At 39.9% G+C, this 26,195-nt stretch overlaps 1 protein-coding gene across 5 annotated transcripts in view; it reads right to left on the reverse strand.

The window, feature by feature from the left end:
* The window catches only part of INPP4B (inositol polyphosphate-4-phosphatase type II B), a 668,171-nt gene that overhangs the window by 267,817 nt on the left and 374,159 nt on the right, over positions 1–26,195 (reverse strand). For all 5 annotated transcript variants that reach the window (XM_068279481.1, XM_068279471.1, XM_068279463.1 and 2 more), the window contains exons 8-9: positions 3,975–4,105; positions 2,319–2,423 (exon numbers count right to left, since the gene is read on the reverse strand). In XM_068279481.1, the coding sequence (XP_068135582.1) occupies positions 2,319–2,423; positions 3,975–4,105 (236 nt within the window). The remainder of the gene's footprint in view (positions 1–2,318; positions 2,424–3,974; positions 4,106–26,195) is intronic.

Raw genomic sequence — 26,195 nt, forward strand, 5'->3', positions numbered from 1 at the left:
GGGAACATAACTATAGGCTGCGGTTGCTATTAGTTATGTTCTTTCCTGTAGTCTTGCCTGTGTGGATGCTTGCTGGTGATTGTTGTTAGCCTGCTTGCTCTGCTTCTGTGGAAGTGACTGTGAGCTGCGGTTGCTACTAGCTACGCTCCAATCTAGTCATGTCTTGTACCTGACTGAATGCTTGCTATCGCTAAGGCAGCGCATCAGCGCACTGCGCTGCCATTGCATCTTATTTGTAGCGATATCGGAAGCCCAGAGCTGCAGTTGCTCTGGGCAGCCTGTGTAACCTCTTCCATTATCCAGCTCTTAGCCTTGTTGTGCTGGGTGGTCAAAGTTTAAAGCCCAAGCATTACACTTGTGATTTGTAAACAGACAGTATTGCTTATGCTGAAGCCTATCACAGCCAATCGCGCTGATGGGCTGACCGGGGGAGGGAGGGGGATAAAAATAAAAATACAAAAAATAAGTACATTTATTTAAAAATAACTAAGAACAATATTTGTAAAAAAAAAGCTCTGCTGGTGGGGAGAAAAGGGGGGAGATCACTTGCGTGCTGAGTTGTGTGGCCCTGCAGTAAGGCCTTAAAGCTGCAGTGGCCAATTTAGTGAAAATGGCCTTTAGGGTGGTTTAACATTGCGGTCCTCAAAAGTTTAAAACCCCCAGTTTTCTGCATATATTTAAAAACACTGCAATGGAATTTTGGCACAGGCTGTGAGAATAGTTTGAATATTGGTAACATACGGTTACCAATAATCTGCTGTAAGTAGTGACAGTCCTAACACTAGCCCTTCTACCAATACAATGGTAACCTTCCTTCTGAAGCTGGCAAAGCTTACTTATCACGCCCCCATTTTCCGAACACTTGCACAGCTTGCCAAACAGTTGTGCTACTTGCTAAACATTTAAAGATGCCCACGCTAAACTGAAACACCCTGGCACTACTTACCAATCACTTACTACCGCTGGCTGAACACTTGCGCCACATGCTGAACACTCGGGCCGCTTACCGAACCCTTACCCATACCCACACCAAACTCTAATACCCCTGTGCATCACGTGACATCGGGAGCCTACAGAGGAAAGCTGCCACACGATGACATGCTGCATTGAAGAGACAAGAGGACCGAGTGCCCAAGGAGCAGTTATTAGTCTTTTGCTGTGCGCTACTCTGTTATTGGATGTGGGACAGAGAGAAGGGTCCCCTTAGCTCCCGGATTGCTTTTGTCTGCTTTTCAGCAGCACATCAATGTTACAGACTGATACACTTTGCACAAAAGCAGACAGAAGCGAACAAGAACAAGAAATTCAGCTCAGCCTGTGTTGAAACAGGAGAGAGATCCATCCAATGGAGGAGATCACCCTACTGGACGGGACAACGGTCACTGACTTACTTACTTTTTTTTAAGGCAAGGTGTATAGAGTCATTTCTGCTCCCCCTATACATAATTGATGACAGCATACATTTGTTATACTACTGCTTTAAAGAGAAAAAATACTCACACTGGACTCATGGAGAAATGGATTTGCTGTGTGCAGAAGATAAAAACCTGGAAAAGCTGAATGATCCTTTTTGTACATAGTACTGAAATATTCATGATCATACATCAGACTGTTAACATCACCCCTGCATGCCAATTGGAAAGCTTTCGCTTCAGAGCAGCTCCCTAATTGGCTGCAGCTTCTCACACAGCTCGTCTGGCATTTACACGTATTGATATAAGGGGCCTCTCCAATCCATGGCTCTAGTGGCATATTTTCAGTGGCTTTTCATCATGTCTCCCTTAGCATTTTGGTCAAATCAACTAGCTAGTAAAAAAGGTCACACAGAACACAATACAACTTTATGCTACCGGTACTTAAAGGACAACTGACCTGAGAGGGATATGGAGGCAGCCATATTTATTTCCTTTTAAACAAAACCAGTTGTCGAAAACAGGAAATGTGAGCACACACGCATTGCGGTAGTTTGGGCGCCATCATAGGTTAAATATTGGTACTCATCATATTGGTAATATAATATTGGTACTCATAAATATTGGCCATCATAGTTGCCCATACAAATTGCAGCTATTAGGGACATTTTAGCGCTAGTTATTTGTAGCCGCATTTTGCATTAATATCAAACATACCAAACAGTTGTCTATTAATATCTCTGACAGTGATGACAAGCCCTTTTAAAACCATTCTAGCATCTAAATAGATTGTGACATATGCTGCACTCTAAACATTTTCCAATTGGAAATAAAATACAATGACATGAATGGCCTTTCCTTTGTTATCTCTTTAAGAATCTGCCTTCTTTCACATAAACAATTTACCTTTTAACTTTTGGCTGTGAACGCGCATTCTTTGCAAATGGAGATTAATTGGAACAAATTCTAAACTCTTTTCTCCTTTAGTACAGCTGGATTTGAAAGAAGACCCTGGGGAAAAACAGGAATTAAAAACTGTAAGTATCACCATGTTCTGCAGCAAGCAGATGGTTATTTTCCATTTTTCCTTTAAGTCTGTGCAGGGTGCAGGCATTGTATCTTTGCACTTCATCTTTTTTCATTTTATTGTGCACTCGATTTTTAAGAAATTAAGAGGATTTTTTTTTATTGCTGCATCCCAGCATGCACCATCTCGGTAATCTGGAGAGCAGTATTTAATGTGCAGATATGCTAATGCATTTTAAGTGACAGACGTCCCCTGCTGTCTTCAACAGGGGCCCAGCGTGGTGAAAATGATGGCACATTTATCACATATTATGTTTTGGCTGCTCTTAAAATATAGCATTATGTAAAGCCAAAAGATGAAGTGCAAGTCATTTTTATCGACTTGTCAAAAATGAGAGTAATGAATTCACAGACCTCCTTTCTAGATTTTTTTTCGTTCCCAAGGACTTTTTTCTGTGTTGCATTGCTTACAAAATGGTTTTTCAGATTCACATTAATGAAAGAACGGCAATGCTGCTAAGGGGAGCTTGGCACGGGTCCACCAAACTGAGCAGAAAGACTGCCATCCACTCAGCTGGATTTTATGCTCCCAGGGGATACTAGTCTACTTCTAGCCAGTCAGCATAAACACAGTAAACACAGCATAATAGCTTTTTACTAAATGCATTTCCTTCATGATGTCAACACTTTTGAAGAAAACAATAGGGAACAGGCCTTTTTTAAAAAGCTTTGTGTGCCTAATAACACAGCTCAGTCATACATTGGCAGCAATTTCAGCCACAGAGCATCCGGAAGACCCTGACCACAGTTCCAAACATCTCCGCCTCCAGGAGACTGGCATACAAAACAAACAACAAAACAGGCAACATGACCTCCTGCGTGAGGAGCAGACCTGCAGGATAGTTCTACAAATTAGGACAAAGTGTATATATATATATATATATATATATATATATATATATATATATATATATATATATATATATATATATATATATATATATATATATATATAGACACACACAGAGGGAGAGTTAAAGGTAATTTAAAAACACTGTGAATAGAGGAATGACGAGTTGGTAGAGGTATAATAATCCCTTTCTCTGGAACAATTAAGTCAGTACAATATGACGTCTTTAGAAAGCAGAGCCAGAGTTAGCGGGGACGTACAAGTACATTTCTGTTTGCTTCTAGATAGAAAATATACCAGTTCATTCATACAAATACTACATATGACAATCATTTGAAACCAAATGCTTTTTCGAGCTGTAGAGAAATGTGTAGTTTTTGACAGTTACTCGGACAATTGATCTGGCCTGAACATGACCATCTGTAAACTGATGTCCGAACATCTTTATAGTGTTCACCCACTACTAGCATCACCAGTAACAGCCAATCAAATGTCAGCATTTGTTAGATACTCGAGCTAGAAAAAGTGTTATGAAAGGCCAACATAGCTACAGCCAGGTTGGCACAGAATATATATTCACTAGCTATAGCAAGACTGATTTATAATACTGTATAACACATTGTTACCTGTATATTTTTCTAATTCTTCAAGGTTTTCCCTGTAGATTGACACCATCTCTTCATAATGCGTTATAACACTTTGCCTCAGATTGTCCCAATGTGGGGAGAGGTCACCAAGTTCCTTCAGTTCTTCAATTCTGGTGGAAAACAAGAACAGCTTCATGAAGGTTTAACTAATAGCTAAATAGCTAAAACTAATCGCTTTATCAGCGCTGCGTAATATGTTGGCGCTTTATAAATACAATAAATAATCATAATAATAACTAATAGTTTAACTAATAACTTTCTCTAATTATGTTGGGGACTCAGGCCTGGAACCCATTGGAGGGATTTTGTGAGCATTTAATGAGCGATTCAAACCGCTAGCGATTTCCCTAAACGCTCAGCTAATGTTAATGGATGGGCCAAATTCCACTGGAGCGATTGCGTTTACTAAAACGCAAAACTCAGGACATGCTGCATCTTTAGCGTTTAGTGTTAGCATTTCTGCAATGTAAAGTATATAAAAGCTGGCCTAATCGCTGGTCAAAACCTACACAGAGCGATTAAGTCCGAAACGCTACCCAGAAGGCCATGTGCTTCCCAGAAGGCCTTAAAAAACTCCTACTTCCTGGTGACGTCTGCTGGATGGTTGGAAGTGCTACAGAGCTGCAGGCTCTGTACACAGAATACATCACTCCAAAAATACTGTGGGTTGTGTGCTTCATACAAATACAAAGTTGTATTTGAGGTTGTTTTTCTCAAAAAAAAAAAGAAGAAAAAGGTGCCAAACATTAAAAAAAGCAAAAAGAAAATAAAAGTTAAGTAAACTACCACTATTGTTTCTGTGTGAGTACTTAGTATTATTATCATTATTAATTTATTGTTCGAAGTATGTGATGCTGCCACTCATACAGGTGTGTAGTCCCCTTTAAAAGCTCAAAAAATCCAACATATCGGCTAAATTTGGTTAAAAAAATTTGAATTAACCAATCATATTGCAAATCGCTAAACGCTAATCGCTATCGCTCACAAAACGCTATATACTTTTTGCAAAGCGCTCACCAAAATGCCAGAAAATGCTGATGAAATCGCTAACAAACCGCTCACAGAAAACGCTAGCGATTGCGATTGCGTTTTGCAGTGGGTTCCAGGCCTAAATCTGTGTTCAAGATGAGTGTTACTTTTTGAATTGGCAACACTGATGCCTAACATTAGTACAGGTCAGATGTATTTAGATCATGTCAACATTATTAACATTTTACTGACCATCTGAACTCTTAACGCTATTTCTCCAAATTAATAATGTTAACCCTTATTCTCTCCTAGCCTTAAGCCGGTTTCACACTGCCAGCTGGCGTTAAAGCTGTGCTGTGGTGCGATGAGCGCATCATACCACAACACTAAAAATAACCTTTGGGTATTACCGCGGTAATGCACGGTAATCTCCCTTCTGGCTGCAAGCCAAGCAGGAAGTAAGGCTCTCTAGCGCTCACTTCCTGTGGCCAAAATTCGAATTGCGCGGAAGTATATTGGAAAAAATACACTTTCGTGCAAGAGCGCTGCAACGCAAATGTGGAAAATGTAAATGTTTTACCATAGACTTACTTGATTTCCAGTCGCTGCACATTGCACTACCGCGCAAGGTTTGAAATGCCCCATAGATTTTCATTGGTGTGGCGTTACCCTGCGGCAAAACCAGTGTGAAAGGGGCCTTAATTTTTATTTTCCTAATCATAATCCTCCTAATCTCATACTAAGGCCCATTCTCTCATCTTAAAGAGGAACTCCAGTGAAAAAAATGTACTAAAAAAGTGCTTAATTTTTACAATAATTAAATATAAATGATTTAGTCAATGTTTGCCCATCGTAAAATCATTCAGACATTTATCACATAGTGACATTTTTACTGCTGGCAGGTGATGTCAGTGGGAGGAGATGCTGCTTGCTTTTTTGGCAGTTGGAAACAGCTGTAAACAGCTGTTATTTCCCACAATGCAACAAGGCTCACAGACAAGAAACTGTCAGGACCATGGTCCTGACATCACACTGTGGGAGGGGGTTCACCACAACATCAGTCATACCCTGATGATCTGTTTGTGAAAAGGAAAAGATTTCTCATGGGAAAGGGAATATAAGATACTGATTGGTATGAAGTTCAATTCTTGGTTATGGTTTCTCTTTAAGCTGTGTGTGGCTGGATGGTGTACTGGTTAAGGGCTCTGCCTCTGACACAGGAGACCCGGGTTTGAATCTCGGCTCTGCCTGTTCAGTAAGCCAGCACCTATTCAGTAGGAGACCTTGAGCAAGACTCCCTAACACTGTTACTGCCTATAGAGCGTGTCCTAGTGGCTGCAGCTCTGGTGCTTTGAGCCTGCCAGGAAAAAAGCGCGATACAAATGTTCTCTGTCTGTGCAACAGTGAAAATACTGTCCCCTTGTTTCCTGGTAACAATGCAAAGGTTTTTTTTTTTCTTATCAGACTAGCAGGAGAATTTTACAATTGTAATCACTGGCTTTCGTGCATGAAAATGATAATCAGTTTTACGGAGAACAGCCAGTAAACGTATCTCGAATATTGCCAACATGTGTGACATTTGGTGGAATACAGTGATCCGTAATGCATAATTAAACTGCATAGAAGCATAAGATAGCTCACTCTCGCTAATGGTCTTACATGTACCTAAAAAGCACCTGTATCTAAAACTTCCATTAAAGTAGCATCAAATAAAAATGTGTCAGGTGCTATAAAGGGAAGCCTGCTTTGATGAATATGAGACCTTCACAGTCTGGAAACCGCATGAAACAAAATATCTTCCTAAGCTGATATGTTAGTCCATTAAAAGTTATCAAAGCTTACTAAGCACCCGATAAATACTGTGCATGTCAGCTTTTGTTCTGAGCCCAGGCATATATCACCATATCACTCTAATACATTCTCAAAGTAATATTCTCAGAGTACTGGCAACAGGCAGGAGCCCACACTCCGAATACTAGTGTCCGCACTGTTCAGCTCTCACAAGTCAGCCTATGTCTCTGATGGAACTTCAGCTGGACGTTCAAAGGGATAGAAACTAAAGCAGCAAGATGACCCTTTTCAGCAAAGGTCTGAGGTCTTCTAACTTCCCTAAAGTAACATGAAAATTGGATAAAATAACAAACCCTCACATTCAACCTTCACAGCCGGCTTCTTTTAGAAGACAGTTAACACCGATGGTAATATTTAACTCTAGTCTGAAACTCTGACATTAAAATAACCCAGGTGAATCTAATATATGTTAAATGGACATTAGCAGATTCATGAATAAGCATTTTTTTGTCATAAAAGAGATCTTTGCAATATAACAATTGTAGGCTCGCCGGAGCAGCTTTTTCTCCCTTATTGGAGAGTGAATTTTTGTTACACTTTATATAACAGAATGGGATGTGCTGACCCTACATTAATAATTAAAGTAGAATTCTAAAACAAAAAACTATTAAGAGGGAAAAAGGGAATACTCACCTTCTAGCACACAGAATGCTGTCAGGTCCCGCGATATGCCTGTCCTATGATACTGACAGAGGTCCCTGTTCACAGGTCACACTGTTGCTTCTATTTCAAGGCAATGATCCATCCTCTATTCAGAGCAGAGTGGTGCCTCGAAATTGTAGTGCAATCTCGACACAGGAACCAATAGCTGAAAGTGGCAAGGGATACAGTCCTCAAGGGGCTTGTCAACGCTGCCAGGGAGGAGGTGAGTATATTTTATTTTACTATGTTTTTTTGGACTACAGTGTCAGTTATACAGAGTAAGAAAGACATGTGTTTTATACCCATAATTCAAATATGTAATTCTCATAGTACACACATTTGTAATAATGTGAATATAATATACTATAGCAGTATCAGAAAATGACCCAATAACAATCATAGTTGAATTACTCAATGTCAAAGGGAACAGTCCCTTAACAGTACATCTATCAGCTGAGATGGGGGTAAGGCGCCATGTTGGTGTCTTGATTATCAGTATGTTCTAATTATGACATTATATATTTTCTTTGTTGATATGCTTTATCTTCTGTAAGAGATGCTTACACCTTGTGTGATATTTCTGTATATTATGTTGCTTTTGTTGGGGTGTAAACTCTGCTTGCATTTATATGTTTAATAAAACGAATTGAAAAAAAAAAATCAGCTGAGATAACATACTGACCATGAGAGGTCTGCCTGCATATGCCTCTCCAGTATAGAATATGTATAGATGTATATATCAATGCATACTTCATCTCTTCTTGGACTGACACCAGCTTCTGACATTGTCTAATATGGAAAGAAGCATGTACAGTGCATCATATCAACTCACTTAGGGGTTATTTCCAGTGGTAGCCACGGCTGTTTCTGATTCCGCCACAGCTCCCGTTCTGTTGCATATCCGCGGCCCAAATTGCTAAGCCGTGCCATGCACAGCTATAGTGATTCGGCTGCGTGTTGCAGAAATCTGCAGCTTGACGTCCAGATTCTAACCGCAGTGTGATCTAGACGGCAGGACATGAAATAGATAGGCAGCGTTTCCCTTTGCAGATCGCATGCATGGAAACGCTGCAGATTTGGCTAGGATTCGGGAATAGTGGAAATAGGCCTTTATACATTTCTACTTCTGCTTTCCCATTGTTGAAAATACATTCAGGGCTCATTTACACTGCATGTGATTCCAATTCAAATCTGAATCGCATTGTGATTTGCAGTGTAAAAGAAACAGGGTTTTTTTCTGCGTTTTTCTTCTTGTGTTGCCAAAATCCAGTGAAAATCGCAAATCACAATTTGCTGTGTAAATGAAGCCTCAGTTCTGCTCTGCATATTAATAGAAGAACTTACTGCAGCTTGTTTACTTTGTCTAATGTTCATACAAAACACAGTCATTCCACAGTGTTTCTAACTGAAGCTGGCAGACAGGGGTGTCACAAAGTACTGCCAATGGATTACTGCAGAAATTGAGAATTACATTTACATTTGCTGCTCTGTGAAGCTAATTGAACAAACAGCATGGAATCCGTATTCCACTATTCAAGTGACCTGAAATTTAAGGTTACTCTTAGTTATTTCACTTGGCTATAAATCAAGCTGGAAAGATACATTTAAATTGCATTCAATTACAAAGTGGAATTTCCCCTTAAATCAGAACTGTATGGAGACCAAGGCAGTCTTCACCCAAGTTCTGGCTACATAGAAGTGCATGTTACAAGTCTAAACATGATTAAAACTGAAAAAACTAAACAAAAACGTAAGCTACCTCTCAGCCTCTGTGCAAACAGCATGATGCAATTCTAAATATGGGCATTGGAGTACCAGTAAAGTTATACATGTCTGTGTTTTATCTTGATCAAATAACTTTATTATTGCATTCTGTTTACATTTTCACAAACATATGGCTGTAGTTCAGCATAAAGTAATATCTAGCAAGCTGTAGAAACCTGTGGTAGTCCGCTTGCTAGATATAGAGGGTGCAGCCCACGACATCAATAAAGGGCTGCACATTACATGATGAGTTGGTGTCTTCTGCACTTACCCATGGCTGTGAACCTGGTAGATCATTGTTACTCTAAATTGGTGATCACAGTGATTTTAACCATTAAACAGCCAATTTATTTAAAGGCTTGCAAGTGCTCAAGGTAAATTTATTTTAGCACATTTTTTATTTCTTATTTGTTACATGTCCTTGCTACTAATTAGTACTGCTGTAATGTGTATTTCTGGCCACTTTGTCACTAGGGGCAGTGTGAGACAATAACAGAGAACTTCTGCTTTCAGTTTCTATGTCATCTGCTAGCAGAGAGACATCAAAGCATTCCAAGAATTTACAGCACAAGTTCTGCCAGCTGAAGTCAAAAGTAGTGCACTTATCTCAAATGAGATAATTCCTTTGAAGCTGCTAATGGGTTAATATACATACAGAAAGGCTATGGCAGTCAACTGACCTGGTCATTTTTGGTCCCACTGGGCAACAATCTCATGTCTGCAGATTCCCTCAAGTAACCACTATAAGCTCTTTATGAAGCATGCTATCACTGTCTATGTCTAGTCCTCTGCTCTTCTTTGCATAGTAATTATAGAGATGCTTGTGTAAACCTGGGTTTCCTAAATTACGGTATGCTGGCTGTTTAAGTATCTTAATGATAGATGAATTTAAAAAAATGCATTTTAATTCTATATATCACAAAATTTGAATAAATGAATACAAAATAAAACAAGAGAGCTCATTGTGATAACACAGAGATAGAAGAGCAGGAGAGACACAGAAGAAGGCTTTATGTTCTGAGCTCTAAGACTGCAGGAAAGCTATCCTATGGCTTAGCACGGCTCTGTGAATGCTATTGCCAGGCTTAATGCAATCATACCCTGCCTGACCATCAATGTGGACCACAACTCTCTGCACTTCAGGAGCCACAACTGAATCTATTGCAATCCATAAGGATGCAAGCATTCACATACATGTTACCCCTCTTCATTGCCAGGCATCCAGATTAAGTTTAAAAAATGTGCATCATGTTGCAAAAGAGGTCTTAAAAAATGAATAATTAAAAATAAAGCAGTGTATTGCCCTTCTTCTAGAAATAGTACTTAATCCCGGTAATCCCTTATTCAGCCATGCTGGTTGAATGTCCAGGAGTAGAAGCACAGTAAACGTGGCAGTGAAACTGCCTTGTCGGGCAGTTCTGCCAACTGTCTGCCAGCCACCCAGTGCCTTTATTGCAGCCGAATGCCAGTGTTTGTAACCCCACATGTGTCAGCATTTGACGAGTGGTGCGGTTAGTGGGCAGAAAAAAACTGCATCATGTGACGTCAATTCCTGCCTAAAACACTGACATGCACGGCCAGCTAACATAGGAAAGATGCGTTTGTGAGATGCTGCAGATTGAGAAGGGGAAATGGAACACCGTAAATTCCTATGCTTTGAACAAACAGCACTGTTGACTGGCACAGGATATGAGTGAGAAACGGAATTTACAGTGTACCTGAAGTGACATGAAGCTATTGCTATTTAGTACTTGACTGTGAGCCCCTTTTTTAACTGTAAACATTAACAAATCAGAGCTTTAGTGCTTTATAGCTGAGTCCGAGCAGTCAGACTACAGTGGCAGCTCTCCTGAAAATGAATTGTGAGCTTTACAAATTTTGCGTGGCAGAGCAAACACTCCTTATAGTAGGATAGTGAAGAAAAGTTCAATCAGTCATAATTTTTATTTGTGAGACCTGAATGAACCAGATTTAACATCATACTGAGATGGCTACTGTTTCAAATTAAAGAATGAAAACCTAGCTTTTCAAGCTATAAAATGAAAATAAGAATCAAGGATTCCAGAAATAGTTCATTATGCAATTTCTATGTGATTTATTTAATGATAGTTGTGCTTTACTACCAAGAGCCACTGCCCGGATAACTGTAGATGACTGCCCATCTTGCAATTTCTAAAAAGAACTGATTAATCAGCTTAGGGTGGCGAGGTAAAGGTCCTTATTTCCAGTGACTGCACAGCTGATGGTATGACTATCCTTACATCTATTTCACCAGCACCACCTGCAGCTAGTACTGAATGCCATTGCAAAGCTGCAAGGCTGGTAACAAACCAACCCTCCCATTGCCACATAACATTGATTTTTTTTTTTGCTCACTCCACTGGCTACCCTTAAAATGGAGAATCTTCTTTGCAATTGACTTACTAACATTCAAACCTATACATAGTTTAGGCTCCGGATACTAGATGAATTTGATGCAACTCCATCATGCCTCCTACCACTTCAAATAAGAAGAATAGAATTACCTGGTCACCTCCCAAGGTCCACTCAAAACCTTTGGAGCCAGAGCCTTCTATCATACTGCCCCTACCATTGGGAACCCCTTACCACTCCCAATCAAGATAGCTCCAACCCTGGAGGCGTTTAAATCCAAATTGAAAAGCCGCATGTTTAGTCTGGCATTTACGGACACATAGCTGCTATTCCTCATTCCACACTACAACTATGTATTGATCTGAGACATATCTATCCAATTTGAGTTCTATGGGAGAAAAGTGCTTTACAAATGTCATTGTTGTTATAGCAGTAAGCCAATTCCCCTCACAGCATGATATGTTGAGTCTGCTTGAAATAAAGGACACTTCACTAGTAAGATGCGGTATATTTGAACTTTAAAGGGAACCTGAAGCAAGTAAAATTATTTAAAATAAACACATGATGTAGCTGCAAATTAATATTACATACTAACCTCACCGTCAGTTCCTCTCAGAAGCTCACCATTTTCTTCTTACAGTGATCCCTTCCAGTTCTGACAATATTTTGTCAGAACTGAAATATACCAGTTGCTGTCAGTTATATATTAGTAGCTGTCAGTTACAAGTGAATGTGCAAGGTAATGTCCATGTTTCCCTATGGCTCAAGTGGGCGATATTACAGTTTAACAGTGTGCAGGAAGCTGTTTTGGGGTAATGACCATTTTTAAAATGGAGGAGGGAGAATTCCATTGATCACAGTGGACAAATGGGACACAGGAGAGGTGAAAGATTGAGGAGTAGACTACACAGGAGGTAAGTATGACCTGTGTATGGTTATTTTGACTTTTTATTTTCAGTTCAGGTTCTCTTTAAAGATAATGAAGGTTGTACATTAATAAAAGGGAAATGTAAGGCTTTGTGTCAGAGCTGCAATGATCGGCAGGTGTCAGCAGCAATAACTCACCCATTTGTTAAGCCCCATTGCTTTGAGATATTGCAAAAAAAAGGGATAGGGGTTCAGTTGTGACTTTACCTGTATGCAGCATTTGCAAACACAGCTAAGATCAGTGTGTGTAGAACATCTTTCCTCTAACATAGTGTATACAGCTATCAAAGCCAATAATGATTTGTCATGTACTAGGACTTGAAAAAAAAAAAGACTTTGAATGCCAACAAATCAAGAAAAAACATAAACAATTACAGAAAAACAAAACAAAATGTTTGTTGTTAATGCGCACACCACTACTGCTACATTTAATGGATCCTTAGTACATTTCCTGCCATTTACCGCTGAGCGATTACAATTATGAATGTTAGAAAGATAGATCGCTAGGTAGGCAGCTAAATGTCATTACCAACATTAGCTTAGCTTTTATTGCTAATAACAAGCACACACGCTTTAAACACAGCTCTGAGCAATGTGCAAGACTATATCACGTCTACAGCGGGCTCTGCCACCAAACTCTCTGAAATTCTACTTGTACATTGGCAGATCAGGCTATTTCTGTGAAACATTGCCCAAAAATAATAATCCTCTTGGAACGACGACAGACAGAAAATGAATCTGGGCAAAAGTTGTGACTTGGAATTAGATGCACATATTTTTTAATGTCAGTTTGAGTATGAAACAAACCACCATTTGTTCAGTATATTTGTGTTGGCCCTAGAGAGAGAGAGAGGCTGTTACTGCAAAATGATTTAATCTTCAACAGTGACTAGACAAACAAGTTCATGCTACTGAACAATAGATGCATTCTGTCTGCAAATTCTGTTTGGATACAAACTGTAGACTTTTCAGTGAATATTTTATTTTTTCGGTAGCCGATCATCTGTCTTTGTCTTATCCGTGAACTGTATCCACGCAATGCCTTCTACACATTTGTTCCAAAACTAATATAAAAAGAGCAATCTGTGACACACGGCTTTGCTTTTACATTTAAACATGTACTTTCATTTTTCTATCAGTTTTTTTAAGGTCATAGTTACTAACCTTTTTCTATAACAGGCTGTTCAAATAATAATCTATCATCAGAACTAGACAGCCGCTGATATTCATTTGGCAGGATTACAGAACACACTGCAATCCCTAAAATCCTCACCTGGACTTGCACTCCTTAAAGGGAACCAAGCATCTCTTTCTTTCCTGGTTTCTAATAGCAATATAAGCTGCTATGTTCCCCCCTCACTTTATTCATTCAGTGGGAAGGTGTGAAGATAGCATTTGTGACTTCTCTAAACTCTTTGACGAAAAGTGTCCTATCTACCCACCCCCTGCAGATGAAAGCTTTTGTTTGCTCTCTGCTAAATCTATGCAATAAACTAATTACATCAGTCCTTATCTACCTGAAACTTCTGTGGTCGGGCACTGCCGGAAGATCAAATCAGTCAATACTTAACCACTTAAGTACCAGCGGTCTCTGCCCCCTTAAGGACCAGAGACCGCTGGTACAAGAACGACGGAATCCCGACGAATAGCAGCGCATACCCGCCACAACCGCCATCATCACCGCACGCCGGGATCCTCAGGACATAGACTCTGCCGTCTCTATGACGGCAGAGCCATGTGAGCTGGTCAGGAGCCACTTTAATTGGCTCCTGACCATGTCTATCAATGTAAGCCAATGGGAGCAGCTTACATTGATAGACACGGCCAGGAGCCAATTAAATCAACTCCTGACCAACTCACATGGCTCTGCCGTCAGAGACAGGCAGAGCCTGTGAGCTGCGGTGAGAAACATAAGGTTTAAGAGGGGCGAGCGGGGGTGAGCGACGGAAACGGCGAATGCGCACTGCGGACGGTGATTGAAATCTACGTCCTGCCAGAAAGTAGTTAAAGAAATAAGGCCAGATTATTCACTAGAAGGGTTGATTCTACTATTAAAACTTAAATACTCTGGTTACATAATGAAAAGGCCTGATTCTTTGGAAAAATAATTGATGCTTGGAAAAATTGAGAGCAAAAGAAAAAGAAGATGGCCGAGGCTAAGACGGATAGATAGTATATTTGAAGCAATGAACATTCCTATGCAACAGCTGAAAGAAGCCGTGATATGACAGACACATCTGGCATGCAGAAGTATCTATAGTCATGAAGAGTCGTATATGAATAAACGAATGAGGAGAGACACAAAAACATTACACATAAACAGCTCCTACACTGCAGAGGTTGTATTACTAAAGTACCAGTAACAGTGCTACTAGCAAAAGAAAAGCTGTACGGAATTTTACTAGTTGGTCATTTTACTGTCTACAACATTTATAGTAACACTTTAAAAGTATGAGCATTGTGGCCTCTCTTCATGGACAGTGCTCCATGCACTTTGATGTACAAATGCCTGGTGTCCAGAGATTGAAGCAAGATTAGCACTGTGATCTATGCACTGTAAAAGCACAAGTAGCCAGTGGCGTTACACAGTGAAGGCTGCTGTAACAGGTAGTGTTTGTCTGTCCAGCCTAAAACATCCTACTGTGATTGTTATACTGCTATGGATGTTCTAATGTAGCAGTACAACTAATAGCATGCCTGCTAATTTGGCAGTCAGCTGAAAGGTTATTGCATCCACAGCAGAGAATCTCTTTCAGTCTACCGCTTACATAACCAGGAATACAGTCAAATGGTTTTCCCTTTTGTCGCCTTCAAATGCTAAGAAAAATGTCAGATTAAAGCTAGGTAAGAACTAGTGCTGCTGCCTGCTTATGATATATGCAAAGGTCAATTGCTGGGCATAGTTCTGCCATAGCATTAAATTACAAACAGGCTTGAGAAACACAATACTATTACTAAAGTGAACTTATGCATGTACTAAGCATGTACAGATATGCTGCCACTGCCACAGGGGAGGGATGTTTATGTAACATGACCACAGTTGTCCTGTGCATTGGTGCAGAAAGCAAGGTGGAGGTGCCCATTTGCTGTACCCATATATGCCACACATACATATTGGTAATCAGGGAACACAGAGGAAATTCTGACAGAGAGGAGAGAAGTGGGGGCAGGACAGTATAAGGCTGGGCAGATGCAACCTTACTATTTAATTCTTTTTGTTACACACCAACTTAACCCCTAATTAGCTCTGACATGGACCTTAACACTAGATCAGATGCCTTCCCTAACTTACCTGAGCTGACATCATCTTTTAAAATGTACTTCTGGCTAAGGCCCCCGTTTACACTTAATCAGTTAGTACATGTTTTTTTTTCTCCATAGAAGTGCATTGTGAAAAAATTTCAGTTAAAACGCGTTAAGTGTGAAAGGTGCCATAGGAAAACATGGGCATTACTTTGAAAATCCGTTGTTTTCAGTTATAACTGGAAGCAACTGATTAAGTGTAAATGGGGCCTAACTGTTGCACTATCATTAACTACACAAAGCACCATTCCGCACTTAGAAAAACAAAAAAGAAAGAAAGAAACATCCCACAACTTTTTTGATGAAAATGTAGAAATAATAGGAAAGAAGAAGAAATGTAACATTTACACTGTCAAAGTATTCTATGCACTACTGCTTACTTTCATGCTTAGGGCTCTTTTCCACTGGAAAGCGTGATCGAAAGCACAATCACTTTGCATTGTGATCGCACAAACCACAATTTATATAATTATATACTGTACACGTTCTACATCTCCTTCTGCTGATCATACTCTCCATGATGGACATGTCAATTACCTATAGCAAAAAAGTGCATAATGTAGAAACTTTTTCTAATATTTATTGCTGTCTTTATTGTTTAGGGGACATTACTTCCATTTCCTCTCCTACAAACAGTATGGGAACTTAAAAGAACTCTCCTAAAAGAGAAATCTGATTGGGCGACCTCTGTCAGACTTCTGTGACAAAGGTCCAAAACACTATCAGAAGGAAACCTACTATTAGAGCACACTGTGGATCTAACGATTCCCAGTTCTATCTGCATCATTTTTCTACGTACACCTCTTTCTACCCTCTGTAAGGATGTTACAGTGTTACAATCTATGGACTCTGCACCTGCAAGTCTTTAAAGAGACTCCGTAACAAAAATTGCATCCTGTTTTTTATCATCCTACAAGTTCCAAAAGCTATTCTAATGTGTTGTGGCTTACTGCAGCACTTTCTACTATAACAGTCTCTGTAATAAATCAATGTATCTTTCCCTTGTCAGACTTGTCAGCCTGTGTCTGGAAGGCTGCCAAGTTCTTCAGTGTTGTGGTTCTGCTATGCACTCCCCCCTCAGGGGGGAAAGAAACACACAAATAATCTCTTGAGATTCAAAAGGAATGCTGTATACAGCCTGCTTGTGTATGGATGTATTTTCTATGTGTGGACATACTGTACATCAACCTACTTCCTGTTTTGGTGGCCATTTTGTTTGTTTATAAACAAACTTTTTAAAACTGTTTTTAACCACTTTTAATGCGGCGGGGAGCGGCGAAATTGTGACAGAGGGGAATAGGAGATGTCCCCTAACGCACTGGTATGTTTACTTTTGTGCGATTTTAACAATACAGATTCTCTTTACGTTGAACTTCAACTGCAGTTAAAATGAACCCAGGTTATCCTTCATCCAAATTGTATTGCTGACCAAGCATTTAAATATAAAAATGAAAATAATAAATTAAAAAACATTGAAAATGCATTTTTTTGCCCTTAAAGGGGATCTTAGGTAACATGATGAGATATGGATACATATACATGGGTATGTACAGTGCCAAGCACACAAATAAATATGCTGAGTTGCTTTTCTTTTTTCTCTGCCTGAAAGAGTTAATATTCAGCTATGGAACTGACATTTTTTTCTAAAGTCGGAACCCAGTCCAACTATAGCCTCCTTTACTGATAAAGAATTACAGCTTTCCTGGCAGAGAACTGAGCTTCTGGGAGTAAAGGATAGGCAAAAGGTCAAAGGTTTATATATTTTAGCACAGAGATAAGGGACAAACTGTTTCATTGAGCCGAGAGGATAGTTAAAAAAGTCAATAGTTCATATATTTGAGCACTCTTAGACACAGGGACAGACTTATTCTGGGAATACACAATGGGCTTGATTCACAAAGCAGTGCTAACCTACTTAGCACGTCTTAAGTCTTTAGACGTGCTAGCCAGGGTGCTAAGTAGGTTAGCACCGGATTTCTCAATCAGATCGCGCACTAATTTTGCGCGCGCAAAGTTTTACGCGCGCAAAGTCTTATGCGCGCTAAGTCCCTTAGGCTTTAACGGGCACTTCGCGCGGAGCGCCCTGCGCTCAGTGCAGTGCGCGCGTAAAGTTTTACACGCATAAAGTTTTGCGCGAATAAAGTTTTACGCGCGAAAACTCATTTAGACGTGCTAAGGGGGTTTTCACAGGCGTGCTAACAGTTAGCACCGCTTTGTGAATCAAGCCCAATGAGTTTTTTTGGCAGATTTAATTTCCGATCATTTTTCAGATCGATTTCCATTCACTTCTATGAGAAAATCGATCAGAAAAACGATCAAAATCATATTGGACCTGACAGGAAATTATCTATCAAGCCATCTATCTGCCAAAAAAACCTCATGGTGTCATCCCAGCATTAAATTCAGCTAAGACAAAACAATAAATCTGTTTTTTTAAGCTTTTAAATATAACATCAAATTGTGGGATATCTAAAAGTCCTTTTTTAGGAGTAGGAGGAGAGATACAATTATTTATCTCTCTACTTTGTTTATACTTATCACTTTAAGGCTTCTTACACACAGGAGGGGAAGCTGAAGGCAGTGAATTCACCACCTGTCAGTTCATGCAATGGCTGGGCAGAGGAGAGGTATTACACTTGGGTGAGCCACTCTGCTCAGATATGACAGAATTTGTTGTTGTCTAGTAACAGCATTAAAGGGAAGGTTCAAGCAAAAAAAAAAAATGAGATTCACTTACCTGGGGCTTTTACCAGCCCCATGTAGCCATCCTGTGCCCTCGTAGTCACTCACTGCTGCTCCAGTTCCCCGCTGGCAGCTTTCTGACCTCGGAGGTCAGGGCCACATTGCATACATTTTTACGCATTCCAGCTAGTGCAGGAACAAAAATTTACGCGTTTCACCACTAACGCGTAAAAATGTATGTGTTAATGTTCCTGCACTAGCGGGAATGTGTAAAAATGTACGCAATTTGGCCCTGACCTCCGAGGTCAAAAAGCTGCCAGCGGGGGACTGGAGCAGCAGTGAGTGACTACGAGGGCACAGGATGGCTGCATGGGGCTGGTAGAAGCCCCAGGTAAGTGAATCTCATTTTTTTTTTGCTTGGACCTTCCCTTTAAGTGTTAAATGTTGAAGAATGTGGGGTTACAAACACTGCTATTAGGAGGCATGAAACTGCAGCCAAAAGGCGCTCTGTGGCCAGCCAGCAGACAGAAAGCTGAACTGTCCAACAAACGTGCAGTTTAGCCTTCTGGAGACCTAACACTATCTCCATAGAGTTTGTATATTCTTTCACTGCTTGTGTGGGTTTACTCTTGGCGCTCCAGTTTCTTAACCATCCACAAGCCCCAAAACTGACTCTAGACCGTGGTAGAATTATTAGATTAGGAGCCCCAGTGAAGGCAGTTAGTGATGTGCCATGCATTATGTTCTTTGTAAAATGCTTCAGTAAATGTAAGCGCCATAAAATAATAAGAATAATATTTTTGAGCCGAGGCTGTTACTGCTGCTTAAAGAGGAGCTGTTAGGTATAAGGTCTCAGAGAAAATAAACACATATATCAGTAGCTAAAGATTGGCTGTACTTACATTACATATGCATTTCACTGTCCACGTTTGTACTTCACAGAATTTTTATATAGTATATGCAGAGATTGATGCTCCTGACAGCTCATGGCAGGTTCCATGTTTTTCTGTCTTCTATGAAGCCAATTGTGTCGTCATGTCCTGCCTGCTTCCTGATCACAGAAAAGCTCGTACTGAATAACACTACTGTGCAGTGAATATTAATTAGCCATGTGGCTAGGAACAATAGCTGACTCCTGCAGTGTACTCTGCCCGGAGATTTATCAGTGCTACGCGCTGGACTGATTACAAGCTGCTGTAACGTCTCATTAGCAGCCGAGGGGAGGGACCCAGAATGCTTTGCAGTATAGTATGCGGCTTGCGTCCTGCTTGGGTCTAACAGCTTTGCTGATAAGCACACATCAAAGGTAAGAGACATTTTTATCTTCACTAATGCCTTTTTGGCTTCCTTCTAAACTGTTTAACACAGGAGAATAGAGGTTTAAATTAGCTTCTGCAGCCTGACAGTTACTCTTTAACATGTACCGTAAAACAAATACTAGAAAGTATGTAATAAAATTAAAACTATTCCTAGTGGTATTTATTAACCGTACAAGTAAAACAGATGCATCACTTTATAATGAAAATAACCAGCATTTAAAGAGGAGCTCCAGTAAAAATAATGTAATAAAAAAGTGCTTCATTTTTACAATAATTATGTATAAATGATTTAGTCAGTGTTTGCCCATTGTAAAATATTTTAAATTCCTGATTTATATACTGACATTTATCACATGGTGACATTTTTACTGCTGGCAAGTGTGATGTAGCTGCTGCTTGCTGTTTTGGCAGTTGGAAATAGCTGTAAACAGCTATTTCCCACAATACAACAGGGTTCACAGACAGGAAACTGCCAAGATTACGCACTCAGAATTTCTTTGTGGGAGGGGTTTCACCACAGTATCAGTCATACAGCGCCCCCTGATGGTCTGTTTGTGAAAAGAAATAGTAAAAGGGGGTATCAGCTACTGATTGGGATAAATTTCGATTCTTGGTTGGAGTTTCTCTTTAACTGACATTAGACAGTAAAATGATGACAAACAGATGGTAATATATCTATGGAATCAAATGCATCATGCCTTCTTTAAAAAGGCACAATTAGATTGGTACTTGAATACAACAAATACCTTCTAAAGCTATCCAAGCAGCAAAGCTGCTAGCATTTTTAATATTATTTGCTGGCTTTCTGATTTTTTATTTTTGCCTATTAATAAGTAACTGTTCATGGGTTTGAATACACATTTGATTTAATAAAGGAAAAAGTTCACCAACACCCACATCAAATATGTGAAAAGTAACTGTCCTTAGTCAATAATCAACAAATGACCCACATTTCAAAGACAAAAGGAGAAATTAGACAACACCCATCCTGCTTGATTTCTTAAATGTCTTGATTTCTTTCACTTAAATAACGATATAAATAGGATCTGACAATGTAAAGTTGCCTAAAAGGAATATTTGTATAAAACCACTGAAATTGAGAATGTATGGTCATTAGCTCATAATCTGAAGGTTATGCAGCAGGACAACAATTAAAACGCACATATTCTAGCCCACTCCTCAATGCCTGAAACAAAAAATACATGATCAAGAATAGCCTAGACAGAGCTCTGATTTAAGCCCCAAGGAAATGCTTTGGCAGAACATTAAAATAGAAGTTAATTGTCAAGATACCTCCATTGCTGCCGTCTGAACCAGCACTAAGCAAAATGAGCAGTAACAAACTGTGCACTGTGTCTTTTGTATTGTTCTAAATTTGTTTGATGATCGCAAACAGTGGCGCAGCAAATGGGGTTGCCGAGGTAGCGACCACATTTGGGGCCTTTGGGTCGGAGGGGCCCTCCCTCAATCACAGTATTAGCTCTCTATTGGCCCTGTGTTGGTAATAATCATGTCTATGGATGCTTTAAATAGTAATAATCATTAACAAACTGTTCCCCATCCCCTACTTGCACCTCTGACACTGTGGTTGTCCTTGGCAGGTTTTGGTGCGCTGTATCAATTGTTATGTATAGAGTGCTTGGGGGGGCCCCATGTAAAACTTGCACCGGGGCCCATAGCTCCTTAGCTACGCCACTGATAATAAAGTGTCGCGACTAAGCATTAATAAAGGGCATGGAAAAGAGGCTTATGCTTTAAAAAAACACTGTACCTATACTGAGCAAGTATTCAGTGAAACCAGAACACTATCTGCATGCTTGTTCGAAATTAGTGATTCAAAAAATGATTAGAAGCAGAGGAATAACACAATGGCTGGGCAAGTACCATTTTTCAAAGGAAATCAGCAACAGTTTTCTCCCCGTTTCTCCCACTACCGAATTCATTTAAAAGTACATGTATTTCTTACCCAGGATTGTTTGCCTAGTTAGGCAGCACAGTGCCTTAAATTCATCACAGACCCTTATGACAAGAGTCCCAGCTGTTATGCTTCTGAAAACTGCTATATGTCAAAGAGTGCCACATTTGTTAAAAAAAAGAAAAGAAAAAGAAATATGATTTACAAGCAGCTCGCCTGCAGCGAAATCTCAATGGGCAAATGTTTGTAACAAGTTCTCTTTGCATGAGACCTAATTGAAAGTATTATTTGACTGTTGTGATCTGTATATTTATGACTTCGCTTCTTTTTTTCATCCAACAATTGTGTTTATTATACATAGAATGTTCTAGTCTATCAACATTATTAGCACATGATGTTCAGGAATGTGATTTCCAGGTGCTCTACAGTGTGAAATCATATCTCCTTAAAGGATACTACAAAGACAAAGGCTTGGTTTTCAATAAGTTTTCATTAGGGTCAATGGGCTCGATTCACAAAGCGGTGCTAACCCAGTTAGAGACTTTAGGCATGATAACCATTGCACCACGCTGGTGAAAAGCCAGTTTAGGCGTGATAGGTTTAGGCGTGATAAGTTTAGGTGTGATAAGTCTAGATAAGTTTAGATTGTGTGCAAAGTCCCGCACGCAAAGCAGCGCCATTAAACTCAATGCGAAGTGTACCAGACTTTGCTAGCGCAAAACTTTTGATCAGCTGTGCACTGCGGTGCTAACCCAGTTGGTGCTATAGTTATCACGCCTAAACTTATCACACCTAAACTTATCACACCTAAACTTATCACGCCTAAACTGAGTTTAGGCGTGATAAGGGGCTTTTCACCAGCGTGCTGTTAGCACCGCTTTGTGAATCAAGCCCAATGTGTTTATTGAATCTAATGTCTCATTTGAGGTACTAAAATATAATAATTTGTGTTTTAATTGTTTAATGCCTAGGGTTTGATGATCGCAAAAAATAAAGTTTCCTGAATAAGCATTAACAAAGGGTATGGAGAGGAGGCCAATGCTGTTTAACAACCTATACTAAGTACCTATACTAAGCAAGTATTCAGTGAAATCAGAATTCAAGCTTCGTACACCATTAAAAGAAAGTGCAAGGTTTTGATTGAGAATCTAGCATGTGTACACTGTTCCCACAGCATAGTTTAGAAATCCACCACATCGGATGGCTAGACAAATAGCAATGAATAAGCACATGATCTTCTTTTGTTTCCAAGCCACAGAATGCTGCTCGCTCATGCACCACCTGATGTCTCTCTTCCAATCTCCATTGAACAATACACATTGCTGGAATATCTGAACGGCACTCATTCCCTGAAAGTTTGTCCTAATGATGGAGCAACGTTTATTAGAGGGAACATTCATTTAACAGGCGTACAAGGCTTTAGTCTAAATTAATTCTAGAAATGAACAATCAGGTTGATTTACAAGTTAAAAGACATTTGAAGAAGGAAAAAAAGATAACATTTAAATTCTTCTATTGTGGGAAACTTCTGGATAGTCCAACGGCTTTCCAGCTGCTCAGTCCATCGTTCCTGTGCTGGGTCGCTCTAAACAAGGAATGTCAAATTCCACGAGGGCAGAGAGTCCTCCTACATTAGTGGCACAGCTCAAATGATTTGATAGGACTGAATCAAAAGGGCGCATTAAGATTATAGATGGTTAGCATTAAAGACCAGTTAAAGGATTTGATTTAGGCATAAAGAAGTATTAATGGTTACAGACAGAAATATTTAGTGTTAAGTTTAGGGTCAGGCAAGTGAGGTAGTACTTGGTGGTAGCCTTGTGCTGCAACAAACCCCACAAAATGTTTTCACTAAAAGTCCAGAATCTCACTGGTCTAATGCTGGGAACACATCTTACGTTTTTCCGTTAGATAGATGCATTCGATTGATAATCCGTCATGTCCGATATTCCTCTCGATCGTTTTACTGCTTGATTTCTCATAGGAGTGAATGGAAAAAGCTAAGAAAAACGAGTGGAAGATGAGAGAATCGAGTGGAAAAAACGTTCGGGCTGAGAATTAAATGGGAAAAAATGTATCGTGTGTTCCCAGCGTTAGACCTTTACCGTATAAAGTATTTGGTTTGTGCAATCAGCTGTCTGCCCAGCTATTGGGTTTAAAGTACTGATATGAAAAATACACAGCCCATGAATACCACCCAGGTTTACTCAAGCATGAGAATTACAATTCCAGATTCAAACCATGGTACAACATGCTCATAATAAATGGTATCCCAAGTTTTCCAGTTTTCCCGTAAAGTTAATATAATTACAATTACTGTATTTTAACATTTAGAGTTCATGGTATGTATACAGAGTGGGGTATAGTACTGTATTAGCTAGGCCTAATTTTTAACATTGAGTCTCAGACAGCCAGAAAGCACACTTATCCAGCATCAGCCGATCCCGTCAGTGCCCGATAACTGACAGTGGGTTGCAAAAGTATTTGGCCCCCTTGAAGTTTTCCACATTTTGTCACATTACTGCCACAAACATGCATCAATTTTATTGGAATTCCAATACAAAGTGGTGTACATGTGAGAAGTGGATCGAAAATCATACATGATTCCAAACATTTTTTACAAATAAATAACTGCAAAGTGGGGTGTGCGTAATTATTCGGCCCCCTGAGTCAATACTTTGTAGAACCACCTTTTGCTGCAATTACAGCTGCCAGTCTTTTATGGTATGTCTCTACCAGTTTGCACATCTAGAGACCGAAATCCTTGCCCATTCTTCTTTGCAAAACAGCTCCAACTCAGTCAGATTAGATGGACAGCGTTTGTGAACAGCAGTTTTCAGATCTTGCCACAGATTCTCGATTGGATTTAGATCTGGACTTTGACTGGGCCATTCTAACACATAGATATGCTTTGTTTTAAACCATTCCATTGATGCCCTGGCTTTATGTTTAGGGTTATTGTCCTGCTGAAAGGTGAACCTCCTCCCCAGTCTCAAGTCTTTTGCAGTCTCCAAGAGGTTTTCTTCCAAGTTTGCCCTGTATTTGGCTCCATCCATCTTCCCATCAACTCTGACCAGCTTCCCTGTCCCTGCTGAAGAGATGCACCCCCTGAGCATGATGCTGCCATCACCATATTTGACAGTGGGGATGGTGTGTTCAGAGTGATGTGCAGTGTTAGTTTTCTGCCACACATAGCATTTTGCATTTTGGCCAAAAAGTTCAATTTTGGTCTCATCTGACCAGAGCACCTTCTTCCACATGGTTGCTGTGCCCCCCACATGGCTTGTGGCAAACTGCAAACGGGACTTCTTATGCTTTCTGTTAACAATGCCTTTCTTCTTGCCACTCTTCCATAAAGGCCAACTTTGTACAGTGCATGACTAATAGTTGTCCTATGGACAGAGTCTCCCACCTCAGCTGTAGATCTCTGCAGCTCGTCCAGAGTCACCATGGGCCTCTTGACTGCATTTCTGATCAGTGCTCTCCTTGTTCGGCCTGTGAGTTTAGGTGGATGGCCTTGTCTTGGTAGGTTTACAGTTGTACCATATTCCTTCCATTTCTGAATGATCGCTTGAACAGTGCTCCGTGGGATGTTCAAGGCTTTGGAAATCTTTTTGTAGCCTAAGCCTGCTTACAATTTCTCAATAACTTGATCCCTGACCTGTCTGGTGTGTTCTTTGGACTTCACGGTGTTGTTGCTCCCAATATTCTCTTAGACAACCTCTGAGGCCCGCACAGAGCAGCTGTATTTGTACTGACATTAGATTACACACAGGTGCATTCTATTTAGTCATTAGCACTCATCAGGCAATGTCTATAGGCAACTGACTGCACTTAGATCAAAGGGGGCCGAATAATTATGCACACACCACTTTCCAGTTATTTATTTGTAAAAAATGTTTGGAATCATGTATGATTTTCGTTCCACTTCTCACATGTACACCACTTTGTATTGGTCTTTCACGTGGAATTCCAATAAAATTGATTCAGGTTTGTGTCAGTAATATGACAAAATGTGGAAAACTTCAAGGGGGCTGAATACTTTTGCAACCCACTGTATCTATTTCCACTTCAGGTAGTTGAGGTGAATGCGCACCTGAACAAAAAGTGGTAACTGAGTGTGTCTACAGATGAACTGATTAGATTCCCTGTAAAGAAAGTTGTGGGTGTGCCTTTCAACAAACAGTGTATCGCAGTCATGGTTGCAAGTAAGCACATTTTGAATTATCTAGCCACAAACTAAAATGTAAAGGTTATTTTAATAGCACCAAATTTCAAAAAAGCTTATGCAGCACTCACTGTATATACTCAAATACGAGTATATACAAAAAGTCGACCTCATGTATAAGTTGACTCTGATATTCAACACTTTTAAAGAGAGTCTGAAGCCAAATTAATTTACTTTTTTTCTTGTCCACATATGTTAAGTATCAACACCATAGCTGATTCGCCACA

The sequence above is a fragment of the Hyperolius riggenbachi genome, chromosome 1 (genome assembly GCF_040937935.1).
Source record: "Hyperolius riggenbachi isolate aHypRig1 chromosome 1, aHypRig1.pri, whole genome shotgun sequence".
Lineage (NCBI taxonomy): Eukaryota > Metazoa > Chordata > Amphibia > Anura > Hyperoliidae > Hyperolius > Hyperolius riggenbachi.